A 15,155-nucleotide genomic window follows, 5' to 3' on the forward strand; every position below is an offset into this window, starting at 1 on the left:
GAATCCATATTTTCTTAAGAATTCCTATTTGTTGCTATACTTTATGATCTAAAAATCTTTTCTACATTTCCTCCCATTTCCCACTTCCTCGCTGTTCTTATGGAAACTGGGCAGTCCACTCATTAGAGCCAAAACAGGAGCAAATGAATGGATTCAGAAATGCAGGAGGGTTAAGATGGGTGTCTGTCACATGCAGCAAGTGTGATAGAGCAGTAAGCAGATTATTTGGGAAATAAATGTACTCAGAGGGTTTCCTGCTTCATTAAATTTAATCAGAGATATTTTTCAGGTTGCTTCAGAAGCAACAAGAAATGAATGGTGGCAGATGGCAGAGAGGCGTGGGCCTCCCACGTGCTGGAAAAATAGATTCCCAGCCAGTCTGCAGGACATGCCAGGGGTGGAGAGCACAGGTACCTGCTGTGACAAGGCATAAGGTGGAAGTAGCCATGGGTTTGACCCTCATGAGAAGGAAGCCTCCTGTATCCTTGGAGTCCCACCTCCCTGCTGTGTCCATCTTAGCTGCATCTTCTCCTTGCAGACAACTGCCTTCTGCTGAGGTCCACGGGCCCCAGCCAGCTCCAGAGCCAGCCGGGATGAGCAGCACAGAGGAGAAGCCTCCCCCTGTCCAGCACAACTGCTGGCACACACAAGGCTCTGCGGGAGCTCAGATCAGCTCCATCTTGAACTGGCTGAAGTTTGGCACGGTGGGTGAGGGCTCAGCCATGCTGCTGAAGGGGCCGCAGGGCTGGGTGGCTGGCACAGCACTGTGGCTCACAGTGGAGCTGAGCTGCTGCAGTGTCACCAGCACCTCCTGCTGCAGCCGCTGCTGGTGCTCCTGCTGGCGCTCCAGGCGGCACTGCCGCTCCAGCACCGCCTGCAGGGCCTGGCTCAGCCTCTGCACCTCCACCTGCACAGCATCCAGCTTCTCTGCAATGCTGGGGCAGCTGGGGGGCACTGCTCCGCCCCAAGCAAGGCTGGGGTTTCCTGGACCCACGGGGTTTGGCAGGGCAGTCTGAGTGCTGGCATCTTTGACCTGCAACAGTGGGAGGCGGGAGAGAAGGGTATGTGAAATATTATCAGCTGCCCATTCAATGTCGTTGAACAAGAGATTTATTCTGCACTTAGCTGAAAGGCTCAGAGAGGAGCTCTCAGAGAAAGCCATCACCTTGTCACAGACCTCTAGATGGGATTTCTAAGGGAGGCTCCTCTCCCTAAGAACTGATGAAAGACTATTTTAAAGTAGGGAAACTAACTGAAAATCCCAGGTTCTGTCTCTTTATGTTGTCAGTGGGAAAGTGAACAGTTGTAGGGGGAGGAGAAGTGTTTTAAAGGTTTCATTCTGATTATTATTTTTTTTTCTTTCTTGTAGTTTTGTTAATCAACCTGTCTTTACAAGTTTTGAGCCTGCTTTGCTCTTCTCCTAATCCTATCTCACAGCAGAAAAAGAGTAAAAAATTCTGGTAAGCACTTAAACCACCACACTAATTTTGAGAAACAGAAATTAGTTAACATGAAACTACTACACAGGGTTGGCATTGCTGGGGTGGGCAGCCCGCAGAGGTTGGGGACACTTTGGGAGCCTTTCACCCCTAGACTCCTGCCCCACCACATGGTGTAGATGCAGCAGGGTGCTGTGCAGGGCTGGCCAGAGGGCAGCAGCTCCTGGCCAGAGCACATGGACTCTCCCATCCTGCCATCCTACCTTTTTCTGCAGGAAGATAGCCCTGTCCACAGTCTTCTTTTTCACCATCAGGGCTGAGTTCTGCAGGGCAGGTGTGACCAGCTGCCCTCGGCTGGGCAGTGGCTGGGGAACCAGGCCCCCCAGAGCAGTCCCTTGGGCCAGGGCTGTGCCTGTGGAGCTCTCATCACCTGCAACAACAGAAATACCTCAAAAGGAGGCTGTTGGGGGGCTTCCAGTGGGGAGTGGGGCCCTTTCATGAGCCCAGGAAGCAGCCATGGTGAACCCCATGGGGCCAGACCTTACCATCCCCAGGGGCCAGCCCCATAGGCAGAGTGTCCCCAGGCTGCCCACTGTCCTTGCAGAGCGAGGCCACACTGACAGTCTGAGTGCTGTCCTTGGTGTCCTGGCTGCCCACGGGATCCCCGGTGGGCAGTGCAGGGTGCCGGGTGCCCAGCAGCCCTGGGGGCTCAGCCTCGTGCCCCTGCAGGGGGGGCCAGGGCTGGGAGCCCGGCTCCACGCTCTTCCTCTTGAGGAAGAGGTACACGGCCTGCGGCGTCACCCGGATGTCATCCAGCTCCAGCACCTTCTTGATCTTGCGGAAGCTCAGCCCAGCCCGGCGCAGCTCCACGATCCTCCTCTTGGCGTGGTCATCCAGCCGGCCCATGGCTGCCAGGGCCCCTCCTGGTGTGCCCAGCACCTACATCCCTGCAGTGCAGCCGTGCTGGGGATGCTGCCCCTCCCAGGCAGCTCTGTGCCCTGTGATGGTGCTCAGGCTCAGCTAGTGCCAGGGACTGCCAGCCCTTGCCCTGTGTCCATGCGGTGCCACCCCCAGCAATGACATCATTCCCAGGTGGAAAGGGTGAAGGATTCTTCCCACTGAATATGGACAGCCCCAAGCCTGTCCCTTGCTCACGTGGAGCCCCTTTAGAGAAAGGGGTCCAGCTTGGTTCCCCAGTTTGCCAAGGGCACAGAGGATGGTGAGGGCTTGGCTCTGCTCAGTGCTCCAAACTGGACATCAATTCCACCCTGCCAGCAGCAGAGTGAGGAATAAGAAGTCGGGGTCCCAAGCAGCAACTCAGTGTCCTGGGAAGGCTGGTGAGAGTCCTGGCAAGTGATGGCTCATTGCAGGAGGCTGGCAGGACCCCACTGTGTCTCCCTGGTGGCCCAGAGGGTCATGGCAAGCAGAACTGTAGGAACTCCATGTGGGAACTGCCGGTGCTGCAGTCTGCCCTTGGCTCTGGAGACGACACTGTCCTGTACCTTTGGGAGAAGCAAATGCAACCACTGATACACTCATTGTAAAGAAGGCACAACTATAAATATAATGGCTGCACTTCCTGTGCTTCCCCTCTCACACCAGGTACGTGGCTGTACTACACAGGGATATACCTATATATGTCTATATATGCACATGTATGCATCTACACAACCATGGTGGAAAGTTTTTTCTACTTTCTACCAAATTCCTTAATCTGCAGGCATTTCTTGGAGCCTCAGTGCTGCAGCTGCTCCCTAAAGGACCTACTTTTGGGTTTCACTTCACTAAAATAAGTATCCTCCAAGAATTCCCAGAAGGCAGCAAAACACAGGCAGTTTTTATCCTTGGGAGATACAAGCAAAGCTGCTTCCAGAATTCATGCCGGGGTGAAGCAAGGAAGAGTAAATCCTCCAACAGCCATGGCACAGGTAGCTGTGCTGCCCTGGGGCTGTGTTGTTTCAGTGGCTGTTTAACTGCACCACAACATCCCTGTGGCCAGCCTGGCCCATGAGATGTAACAGCCCTGGAGAGATTGAGGCATCTGTGCACAGATGGCCTTAATCAGAGCAACAAGCTCCCATCCACCATTTCAGGAGCAGCACAGCCCTGGGGCAGCAGGTACAGAGGTGGAGCAGCAGGTTTGACCAGAGAAACTGCTGATGCTGCAGTGCCATCCCCACGGATGATAAACAGTGAGTGGTACAGGGTGCTCACACCTCACCACGAGAAAGGAAAGCCAGTGTTGCTGCGGGCAGAATGACCCATTGCCCATCTGGGGCCTCAGGGAGAGCTCTCTGCAGTCACGACCACAACCCAAAGCCAATGAAGAGGAAGGACAAATGAAGTGCCAGTTCCAAGTGGGGGCAACACCCGGGACAAACGCCCTGAGCCTCACAATTATCCCCAAACCCCACCGGCCCCGCAGCAGAGCAGTTCACCTGCAGAGCTGGCTGTAAACAGCCTGTCCTCAGCAGCCGCCTGGGAGTGTAGGAAGGAAGAGCCCAAAGGAGCACTCGCACAGCTCTGTTATTTCACCTCCTGCCCGTCCACCAACACGTGGGCAGTACCTAAAGGAACCTGCATTTCGCTGGGAAATTGCTGGGCAGGCTTCTGAGTTCAAGAAGCGGCTGGAGGGAGGACAGCACCTCAGACGGGACACGCCACTCCCAGCCCCACACCGGAGCTCAGCCCCGAGCCCCGTGTGCCGCACCCTGGAGCTCCTCTCCTCCCTCCCCACCCGCTCCCAGCACCCAAACCAGCTCGGTGCACGGACACAAACAGGCAGAGCACCCACGTACAGGGACTCCCGAGGGCTGCGGGCTCCTCCCGGGCGACGGCACCGACTCCCCGCCGCGTTGTCCGGTGGCCGGGGCCGGCACAGCCCGGCTCTCCCGCGGACAAACTTTGGGGGAAGCGGCTGTTTGAAAAGCTGCTGCCGTCTTTGTTTGGCTGGGGCAGAGCCAGCAGGGGCTGCCGGGAAGGTCGCCCGGGAGGACAGCGATGTGCCGGAGGGTGGAGCCCTTCCCGTAACCCTTTCGGGGCCGCCGGCAGCTCCATCCTTTAGGGTGCCTGTCCCGTCCCCGAGCAGGGCAGGGCAGGGCTGGGCACACCCTCCAGGGCACGGGGGAGAAGCCTGGCAGGGGGCAGCGCTGCCGTCCCCGGAGTCCCCTCCTATTGCCATAACCCCTGGCCTTCTGATGATAGTTTACATACCTTCCTGCAAAGTCTCTCAAAACAATCTCTATTGTTTCCATTCCCCTCGGTGATGGATTTCTGTATTGACCATTGGGGTCAGAGAAGTGCTCCTCTCATTGACCAATCCTTGACCAAATCCCAAATACTGTACAAACCCTAAATCATAATAAACTGCCTTCTTTTCCCTGCTTCTACCTGACGGCTGAGTGTGGTTCTTTTCGTGTCCCAGACTGTGCCACCCTCCAGCCCTGGGGGCACAGCTCCATCCCTGCTGGAGGATGGATGGGGCCGTTTGCTCGGAAACCGGAGCAGAGCTTTGCTTTGGGCTGTTTTATCTCTCCTGCTGCCCCCAAATGAGCCGTTCAAATGTCTCTCCTCGCTGGGGCTTGGCTCAAAGGCTCAGTCCTGCCGGCAGCCCCTGGAGGTGGATCAGAGCCCGTCCTGGGGCTGGCCCTGTGCTCGCAGCTCTGCAGGAAACCTTTTTCATTCTATTATTATTTATCTGCCGGTTCAGTGACCTTACCTGCCCGCCCCTGCAGAGATGAGAGCTGTTATAAGGGTGTGCAGGACTCTGGGATCAGTCAGCCTTTATGGCTTTGCCATAACTGAGAGAGAGAGAGAAAAGCGTTAAACGCTGTGGGTGCAGACAGTGGGCATCGGGCTCTGCTCCCAGGGAACAACAGATGGGATAAAGGGAAATGGCCTCAAGCTGCACCAGGGGTGGTTTCATTCGGATATTGGGGAAATGCTCCTCACAGAATGGGTGGTCAGGCATTAGAAGAGGCTGCTCAGGACAGTGGTACAATCACCATCTCTGAAAGTGTCCAAAAAATGTAAATGTGGCACCTGGTGACGTGGTTTAGTGGTGGCCTCGGCAGTGCTGGGGGAATGGCATTGGAATTAGAGTCAATGATCTCAGAGGGCTTTCCCAACCTAAATGATTCCATGATTCTAAGCTCATCACAACAGTCTACTAATAGTCCTCATTTGACATAATGCAGTTTCTCACTGAACCCATGTAAACTTTTAGTAGACTACAATATCGTTTGTGAGGGAAATCTACCCTTTAACAAGATGTTGTGTGAAGAGCAACTTCTTTTTTGCTTTGTTTGGGAGTTATTTGTTTGTTTTCTGAACCTGTTCCATGGCAGGTTTTATGTAACAGCCCTTGGGTTTGCAACAGAACAGAAAATAAGCCTGTTTTTCTTCTTACCACACATGAATTTACAGACACCTGCCCTGGTCTTGCTCATGTTGTGATGGAGGTTGATGGGACATCTCCTTGCACTGCATTCCAGAGGTGAATCTCCCACCATTAGGAATTTAACAGACATACCTGTGGCCATACCCTCCAGCTGGTCACACACCTGCTGCTCAGAAAGTGCAAAAATGTGTAATGCCCTGCATTACAGATAGGGTCAAAATGCACTTCTGACTTTGTTCCTCTGAAGCCAAAAGTCGGGCAGCCGGTGCGGTCAGGAGTTCAGAAGGTCAGTGCCTGCAGCAGAAATTTCCTTTTAAGTTCAGAGCAAACACATTTGGCAGGGAGGAAGAGAGAGGATATCTTTTCCTCATGACATGAAATGCCATTGGATGGTGGTCCATCTTAAGTCCTTGGTTCTCCTCGTCCCAATCTTCTGGCAGCTGAGGTGGAAAATCCCCTCAGAGCGGTGCGGTCCCCACACCCACCGCCCCCAATCGCCCCAGATCAGTCTGTGGGCTGCGGATCTGCGACCTGCCGCTGAGACGGGGGGGGCCCACAACTCACCTGTGGAGGCTGCAGCCTGCTTGGGTTCTAAAGCTCTCCAAACCCCGGAGCTGAAGGCCCCTACAATAACAGTCATTACTATTATTATGCAGAAGAGAATCCGCAGTAACTCTCATTTCCTCGGTTAAGATAACGGCGCCTTTCCCCCCGCCCCCGCTCCTGTGCGCTTTGAGCCCTTCCGGCGGCCCCGCCCCTGCTGTGACGCCATCACCGCGCGCCGGCGCGGCCCCTTCCCGCGCGCCTCCGTCATTCGCGCGCGCCGGGCGGGGATCGGTGGCGGCGCCGAGGATGTGAGTGCAGGGCCGGGGCGGGGGCCGCGCCATCCGCCTCCATCCGCCTCCATCCGGCCGGGCCGCGGCCCCACCGGGCCCTCCGCCGCGCGGAGCGCTGTGGGGAGCGTGCCGGGGCCGCCTAGAGGCGATGGCGGCGCCAGGGCCGGGGATGGGGCCTCGGGGCCGCGGGCTCCCGCCGGCGGAGGCGGGCAGGGCAGGGAGGGAGGGCCGGGGCGGGGCCGGCCGCGGAGACGGGCCCCAGTGTCGGCGCCGCCGCCGCGGCTCGGCCGGCGGGAGGGACGTTTTGCGGGCCCGAGGGGCGGGTTGCCGTGCCGGTCTCGCGGGCCCGGCCCCACGGGCGCTGTGCCGGCCCCGCGGCGGGTGGATGTGGCTGTACCGAGGCCCCGGAGCTGCGCCGAGCGGCGGTACCGGGCAGAGAAGTGCCGGGCGCCAAATACTCCTCACACCAGGAATTTTGCAGCTGAAGTCCTGAAGCAAAGTGTCATTAAAGGACTCGCCTGTGGCCGTACGGGAAGCCTGGGGGCGAGCGAGTTTGCTTCTTTTGCCACAGAGCTGCTCTGAGTGTGCAGATTCTGTCTCTAAAGCACAAGTGTGTGTGAGACTGGACGTTTGGTTTGTGTAGATTGCTCTTACAGTTTCTGGTTTGGGGTGGATGCCCCTAAACCAGCTGTTTGTTAGAGTGAGAGGTTTTTAAATTTAGGGAAGAAGCTTGTCGGTTAGAAATGCAATTCTGTACAGCCTTGTGTGAGGACTGATTTATTCTCTCCACATTTCCTAGTGAATGCTTGAAGTTGTACAGATAAAAATGCCCACAGGGTAGGGTGAGATTTCCCACTAAAGTGAGCTTGGCCAGTGCCATTCCTGAGAAAGGAATAAAACCACTGGTTAGTTTGTTTAAACGCAGCATCATTTGGTGAATGTTCCAAAGCCATGTGTCTGATCTGCCTGAAGGGCCTGTCCGGAGGACAGTAAGCAGTAAGCAATTAAGCAATGAAAGTTTCCTCTTCCCTTCTCCCAGAAAGGGTAAAACCAGATCTGACTCCTGGCAGACGGTTTTGTGTGCTGGTAACATCATGACTCTGATAGTCCACAGGTGCAGCAGGAGCTGTGATGTTAGACAGAGATACCCCAAACCTGGCTGTGGGATATTTAGAAGAAAAATGGGTTCTGGGGTGGCCTAATTGCAGCCTTCCAGTACCTGCAGTGAACCTGTAAGAAAGATGGAGAGAGATGTTTTATGAGGGCATGGAGGGCCAGGACAAGGGGGAATGGCTTCCCACTGACAGAGGGTGGGTTTAGGTAGATTAGAAAGAAATTGTTCCATGTGAGGGTGGTGATGTCCTGGCCCAGGTTGCCCAGAGAAGCCACATCCATCCCTTGAAGTGTCCAAGGCCAGGTTGGAGCAACCTGGAATAGTGGAAGGTGTCCTGCCCGTGGCTAGAGGGTTGGAAATGGATGAGCTTTAAGGTTCACACCATCCTGAACCAGTCAGTGATTCTGTGATTTTATGAAAGGAAAGTCTTAAGTTTTCTGTTTTGTGAAACCAGGAACTGTCTGTTCTGTACTGCCCAGCTGGGCTCATGCAGCTCATTCCAAACTGCAGCCCCCTCAACATGGCCCAGAGCTGGACAGAAATGTCCTAAAGCTCAGTGACACACACAGGTTTGCTTCTCTTGACTCCTTTTGCAGCACCCCTGGGACAGGTCCATAGGCTGCTTTTGCTTTCTTGCTGCCTCTGGTGCCAGAGGAGACATTTCCTTTCCCAGGAAGCTTTTTGCCAGTGGCAAATCTGTGGTGGGAGTTTCCTGTCCTCCATGTAGAAAGACCACGGGTGTTTCTTGGTTTTTGTGGGGTTTGTGAATATTCATTTCTGTTGCTTCTTGCAGTTGGTGTATTAGGGAAAACTGTGAAGTTGAAAATCAGGAAAGCAAGTTTGGCTGTTCAGAAGTGATCCCTTCCCAACCATACATTTAATTGCAATTCAGAGAATAAAATAATTGCTTACCAGAAGCACAGAAGCAGCAAGGTTGTTGGATGCTGCGAGCTGGAGAAGTTATTTTTCTTGTTCCCTGAGTTTGCCTGTGATGCACATGAGGATGGAGGTGTTTCCAACATCCTTCATTACTGTGCATGTTCAGTGCTGGTGCAGATAAGGCTGGCAGCTCCAGCACATTCTGCTCATTCCCTGAATGTTTAATTCCTTAGTTCAGGGTGTCACGCTCCTTTAGAGGTTATTAAAATGTTGGAGGCAGGTTTGTAATACAGGTTTAACCAATCCTCATGGAATAATCAAAATGCAACATGTTTATAGAGGTTGCAGATTTTGTAATGGATGCAGCCCTCACGTGGCAAACATCTGGAAGTCAAATAATGTCCAGCATGTCAGTGCTGAATAGAGAGTGTTAAATCTGTCTCCTTTTGGATCTTGAGCAAAGAGTGAGCTGGTTCTCTGAATCGAGGAGTTAGAAGCGAGATTTGAGACGTGGGGCCCATTCAGTGCTGCTTTGGATATCTCTGAAGGGGAAAAAAGTTACTAGGATTGAAAAAGAAGAGTTTGCCAGAACTTTTGCTAAAGTGTCAGGAATTGCCTCATACTTCAACTCCACAGTTTCAGCAATCCTGAGTTACATTTGAAGTTCAGCGTTTTGTGTTGCTGTCCTGTTCTTTATTTGGCTTTGAGGCTTTTGTTGTCTGGTTTTTTGAATGAAGCAATTCTGCAATCTGTTGTTGAAGGGCTCCCTCACCAACCAAGCGCAAGGACAGGTCTGAGGAGAAGTCCAAGGACAGGTCCAAGGATAAAGCAGCCACCAAGGAATCGGGTGAGAAGGATCGAGGTCGGGACAAGACGCGCAAGAGACGCAGCGCCTCCAGTGGGAGCAGCAGCACCAGGTGGGTGCTTTTATAGGAGTAACAAATGACTGCATTTTCAGAAATCAGCAGCTTTATTTGCAATAATCTTGTGTCTGTTGAAAGCTTTTGTTGTGTTAGTCACTGTGTGATTTTGTCTAACTTAAGAGGGTTTCATACTTTAGGTATGAATTTCTTTGGCTGTTTGATGAGCGGTGGAGTCTCAGTCATAGTTACTCTCTCTGTAGTTGTCAGAAGTTTTTCTCAGCTGTTGTTTTTCTGGCTGTTCCATGTCGGACAATCCCTTTTTCTGACTTAGAGATGGGGCTCTTGAGAGGCATTTTAAAGACTTAAATTCTATTTTTAGTCTCATGAGAAGGGTGAGATGGTATAGATGTTACAATTTACACAATCACAGTCAGAAGCCAAACTATTTCTTAATTACAATCCATTAGAAACGTTTTTTGGCCTATCAGCTTTTACCACGCAATGCTGCTAATGCTTTTAAGCCAGTTGCCTAAAAACACCTAATGTGGGTCCTACTACAATACATCTTGCATAGTCCTATTTCTCTAAAATACTTAGTCTGTTTGCAAGGTCATCATTTGGAACTTGTTTCTAGTTTAATTTCTCTCTCATCAATGTCTGCCTTTCTAAATCAGCATATTTTATCTCAGAGTTTGCATGCAAATACGTACTATGTGAGCTTTGAGATTTCTCTACAAATCCCTTTTCCGCAATTCCACTGATTTTTCCCTCTTGAAACAGGTCCCGTTCCAGCTCGACTTCCAGCTCAGGGTCCAGCTCCAGCACTGGCTCCAGCAGTGGCTCGAGCTCCTCCTCTGCCTCCAGCCGCTCCGGGAGCTCCAGCACCTCTCGCAGCTCCAGCTCCAGCAGCTCCTCCGGGTCCCCCAGCCCCTCTCGGCGGAGACACGACAACAGGAGACGGTCCCGCTCCAAGTGAGTTTTGTTTCTCTTCTGGGAATTGCCAGATGTCAGGTTAATTCCATGTGGAATACAAGATTGTGGTTAGAACAGTTGTTCTTCTCTGAAGACCATTTGCTTTCTTCATAACTTAGAGATGTGAATTTTATTAGAACAGGTGTGCTCCGTTTCCTTAGGATCCATACATTCCTGTAGGAAGAGAGTGTAAATCCCTGTCGGAACCGAGTTTAAAAACCTAATTTTTAACAGTTGGAAGATTTTAAATGTATTTTTTAGAAGTGGTTTTAATCGGCATTTCCTTAGTAGTATGGGCCTAGATCAGAGTAAAGCTGTTCAGTTCCTGTAAACTATAGCCACAACTAACAAAACAGTCAAGGCTAAAACCAGGATATATGTGTATATATGTATATTTATATTCTTATTTATAAAAAAATAAATAGGAAGGAGGGCAGAGGAAGCCTCTGTAAGGGTGATACGGGAATCAAACTAACTGTCTGTACCGTTTTTCCTTTGCATAAGGCAATAAAAATCTGCTTAAGGCAGTGTGTGGTTTTTAGTGTATCACTCAATTTATGGACTTTGAAGCATAAATATAAATTTTCTACACACTGATTTTTTTTTTTAACAGATTTAAGTTTCATTCTAGATTTTTTTTAACTGCAAAGGCATTATATATGGCTGCAGCTAATATTATGCAGCTAATTTTAAATATATTTTTTAATATTTTGGGACCTGAGGTGTTTCTGAGTGGAACACCCTCACCACCACCAACATTGTTAACTTCTTCAGGACAAAGATGCTCTTTAATAAAAATAGTATTTTTAATGTGATAATGGCTGCCTTTGGTCTTGTCCTGCATGTTCCCTGAAAACTGTAAATGTTTTCTGATGTCCAAATCAGGTCCAAACCACCCAAGAGAGATGAGAAGGAGCGGAAGAGGCGGAGCCCATCACCCAGACCCACAAAAGTGCATGTTGGAAGGCTCACTAGAAACGTGACCAAGGTAATAATGGCGTGTTCCCCTACAGTCAGGCATTCATATTCTTCTGTGACAATGTGTGAGTTGCTCTTTCTAAGCTCTCAGGACTTTTTGGTTACCAGAGAGTTGCCAAGGTGTTGCTGTTGGATATTGTTCCTTTGTGTCCTGGTTGATCAGTGAGGAAAATTTTGGTAGTATTTTACTGAGTCAAATACCATGAAGACTTCTGAAACACTGTAGTGCTTAGGAGGTCTGCCTGTTTTGTCAGTATTTCAGACCTTATATCCTGCTTTGCTAGGAAGAAAACTGTAGAATTTGCAACAACAGCTGAAATTACCTTGGAGGCATGAAGGAAGTCGGGCAGTTCTTGATAAAGGATCTACAGAGATCTGGGCTGGCTTGAGTTTTCTTTGCTAGAATGTCATTTAAAGGTCTTCAGAGGTAAAAGGTTTAGTTTAGGCTGCTGAAAAAATTATGTACTTTGGATTTCCTGCTCTCTGCCAGCCAGGCCTGTCTGGTGAATGTGCTCTGTGTTAATAAGGCTCTCTCTGTCTCTCTGCAGGATCACATCATGGAAATTTTTTCCACTTACGGAAAGATTAAAATGATCGACATGCCAGTTGACAGGCTAAACCCACACCTCTCCAAAGGTTATGCATATGTGGAGTTTGAGAACCCAGATGATGCTGAGAAAGCCCTGAAACACATGGATGGTGGTAGGTACTGACCTGCAAGGAGCCTGGGAGCTTTTAAAATCTTCAGAGGAGATGAATTTGATCAGAAAATGAGTTAGAGGTGATAGGTGTCTTTGGTGAACTGATGTAAAGCACTGTCAGTTGTCAGCCCACATGGCTTTTGTGAGCTTCAGGGCAGATCCAAGAAATCACAGAACTATTAAAACTAATATTTTTTTTCAAAGGAGTGAAAAAATTATTTTATGCTTATATGAAAACTTTTCCAGGTTTACATTGGAACTGCAGTTTGGTGGGGTTAGATAAAGAAGTCTAGTAGGTGTATGACTTGGTCAGAATAGCCCCTGTATAGGGTGTGATCCCACTTCAGTCGCTTGTGACAAAGCTGTGAGTTGCAGTAATACAATGTGTATATGTTAATGTTGAAAAATATTTAATTCTCCCTGTTTCTGTGATTGCCCACAAAGGCCAGATCGACGGTCAGGAGATCACAGCCACAGCCGTGCTGGCGCCGCGGCCTCGCCCCCCTCCCCGCCGGTTCAGCCCCCCGCGGAGGATGCTGCCGCCGCCGCCCATGTGGCGCCGGTCTCCGCCCCGCATGAGGAGGAGGTGAGAGCTGGGGCAGGGCTTTTCTCTCTCTGTAGCAGCTTCTTATCGCCGACAGACTCGGCATGGGGAAAATCCTGTTGGACTTGACTTTCCCCTGCGTGGTGACAGGAACACGTTTTGGGTGTCGGTTGAACCGAGGTTGCAGTTCCTAATTCTTTACCTTCAGGGTGTCTGCTCTGGTCTGCACCCTGAGCAGAGTCTCTGGGTAAGGTCCCGTCCTTCCCAGCCTGTTCCCTGGAGCCCCTTCTGCATAAAGGTTTCAAGGTGAAGTGGGAGCAGACTCTGACTGATAGAACCATTGTGGTAGTTTGTCCCAGATTGTTTTTCAGAAGCCCTTGTAACCCCCTTCCATGGGGTAACTTTTGCATGGGCACATGACCAAAAAGCAATCCTGTGTCAGGTGAGTGGAGTACACTGGCCCCAGGGTGTTATCTGACAGTTGTGCAACTTGGAGCTGCCTGATTATGCTCAGATAAGTTGTTCTGAGTCTTTGGTGTTTACATGTCTTCAAAATGTCTTACTTGTTAGTAGTAACTTGATTGCTGAACAGCTTTGAGCCACAGGTTTAAAAATGAGCAGTAGTTACTGTGGCACAAGATCCAGGAGGCTTCTTGGTGCTCCTTTAAACACACCTTTTGCTGAGATCTCACCAGTGCAGGTTTGCAATTCCTTCCTCCTTCGTTATCTTTCCTACTCCAACTTCTACTGTCCTGTTAAAGCTGTTAGTATTCTGTTCCTGGAACTTCTGTGCCATAGCAGTAGCTATACTGCTATGGCTCTTGGTTGTAGTACTGAGCAGCTTAAAGCTAAACTACTTCTTGAGTAAGCTTCCTCTAAGGAGCTTCCTTGTAATTTGAAAGGATTTGGATAAATCCTTCCTCTGAATATCACTCTTTCAGGAGTCAAAGATGACTTCAGGTGAAAGAGGATCTGAGCTCATTTTCCTTGAGAAAAAAGATACATTTCTTGTCTATGTTCAGGTACTAATAATTTTTTCCATTTCCTTAAGCAGAGGGAGGATAGCCAGAACCTTCCTGCTATGTCCTCTCTGGAGCTGTCTGTGTTTGGCTCACATGATGTGTGAGGGATTTTGGGAGGAGGCAGGAGGGAAGTGTTTTTAAAAGGCTGGTGGCCAAGCTGCCCAATTGCCCAAACCTGCTGCTTGTCCCTAACAGGATCTCTCTTGTCCATCCCCACAGGTCCCGCTCTCCCCGGCGTCGCTCCCCCGTGCGCCGGCGCTCCCGCTCCAGGTCCCCGGGACGGCGGCGCCATCGCAGCCGCTCCAGCTCAAACTCCTCCAGATAAAGCAAAAGGACTGGACAGCTTTTTACTTTTTAACTTAAATCCCATCAGATGGAATATTGTACCTTTTTTTTTTATAATGAGTCTGGGTGAGGAGGAGTGAGAGATGATCCTGGCAGTGAAGGCAACATAAGAGGAGAGACCACCAGTTCCTGGCCAATAACTTTTACTGTGAGGCTTCTGGATTCCTGGCATTGAATTGAAATTATTTAAAAATAGCTTTGATTTTAAAGGCTGCAAAACCTTTTTTTTTTCCAGATAGAGGGAGGGAAAGATGTTTCAGCCTGTCTTTCTCCAGTTAGCACCTGCTGCTTGGTGATTATAAATGCTTAGCCCGCTGTACAGAGCAGCATGCAAATGTTGAGCTAGTTCAGAACCCCAGTAAGATGGTGAGCCACTTACCTTGATCTCCAGGTGCCAGCACAGGATTTTTCAGGGCAGCTGGAGCCCAGACCTGTGTGAGATTTAATTCAATACAGAATGGTTGCTTTATTCCAGTTCCCCTGGACGGTTAGTTTCTGCATAATAAGCTCTTCTATAATGCTCACACCAGGCAATCACCACAGAAACAATGGTCCAGCCCAGTGAACACGACACTTTAGAGAAGAAGCTGGAAATCTTAAGAAAATGTTCTGTAGCTGCCAGAGAAGTGATTTCTGTGACCTTTTCATTGAGAATGTTGGTAAAAACTTCCTACTCAACCCGCAGTGAAACAGAGTGCTTTTACAAATCCCAAACGACCCACTGAGCACCAACCTCTTGGAAACTGCAAAGCAGAGAGGGAGGCTTGAAGCCACGACACTGGCTGGATTAACTAGGGTTCACACAGGGAAAGGCAAAGAATTTACCACCTTGTTGTACAGTCAATACTATACAGATTTTTTTTTTTTGTTCGTTTTGTATAACTTTGTATCCTTTTGGGCCATGTTGTGTTTGTACTTGTGTAGGACAAGCAGTTACCGAATAAAGCAGTAGGGTTGAGAACGGCTGTGCTCCTCGCTGCCTTTTGGCGCGCACGGTGGGCCCCTTTAAGGGGCGGTGCTTGTCCCTCATATGTGGGCTGGCGGCTCTCACTGGCTGTCACTC

General features: G+C 50.4%; 2 protein-coding genes across 4 annotated transcripts; one reads left to right on the forward strand and one right to left on the reverse strand.

Annotated features, from left to right (window-relative positions):
• Nucleotides 1-42: 42 nt before the first annotated feature.
• Nucleotides 43-6,545, reverse strand: LOC310915625 (uncharacterized protein). Of its 3 annotated transcripts, XM_083872669.1 has the most exons (6): nucleotides 6,403-6,545; nucleotides 5,971-6,132; nucleotides 5,158-5,239; nucleotides 1,985-2,941; nucleotides 1,703-1,869; nucleotides 43-1,033 (listed from the first exon to the last, which is right to left on the reverse strand). In XM_083872669.1, the coding sequence occupies exons 4-6, from the start codon at nucleotides 2,343-2,345 to the stop codon at nucleotides 665-667; spliced, it is 897 nt and encodes a 298-aa protein (XP_083728795.1). In that variant the 5' UTR covers nucleotides 2,346-2,941; nucleotides 5,158-5,239; nucleotides 5,971-6,132; nucleotides 6,403-6,545; the 3' UTR covers nucleotides 43-664. The 3 variants fall into 3 exon arrangements, with proteins under 3 accessions (XP_083728795.1, XP_083728797.1, XP_083728796.1); XM_083872671.1 differs by lacking the exons at nucleotides 5,158-5,239; nucleotides 5,971-6,132; nucleotides 6,403-6,545 and adding exons at nucleotides 3,878-4,066; nucleotides 4,238-4,387; XM_083872670.1 differs by lacking the exons at nucleotides 5,158-5,239; nucleotides 5,971-6,132; nucleotides 6,403-6,545 and adding an exon at nucleotides 4,238-4,387.
• A 74-nt stretch (nucleotides 6,546-6,619) lies between these two features.
• RNPS1 (RNA binding protein with serine rich domain 1) lies at nucleotides 6,620-15,053 on the forward strand. The gene is made up of 7 exons (XM_083872672.1): nucleotides 6,620-6,692; nucleotides 9,429-9,584; nucleotides 10,311-10,502; nucleotides 11,388-11,490; nucleotides 12,029-12,182; nucleotides 12,626-12,767; nucleotides 13,967-15,053. Coding segments are annotated over exons 1-7 (855 nt in total). The 5' UTR covers nucleotides 6,620-6,690; the 3' UTR covers nucleotides 14,073-15,053.
• The last annotated feature ends 102 nt before the right edge of the window (nucleotides 15,054-15,155 follow it).

The sequence above is a fragment of the Zosterops lateralis genome (genome assembly GCF_965231275.1).
Source record: "Zosterops lateralis genome assembly, chromosome: 15".
Lineage (NCBI taxonomy): Eukaryota > Metazoa > Chordata > Aves > Passeriformes > Zosteropidae > Zosterops > Zosterops lateralis.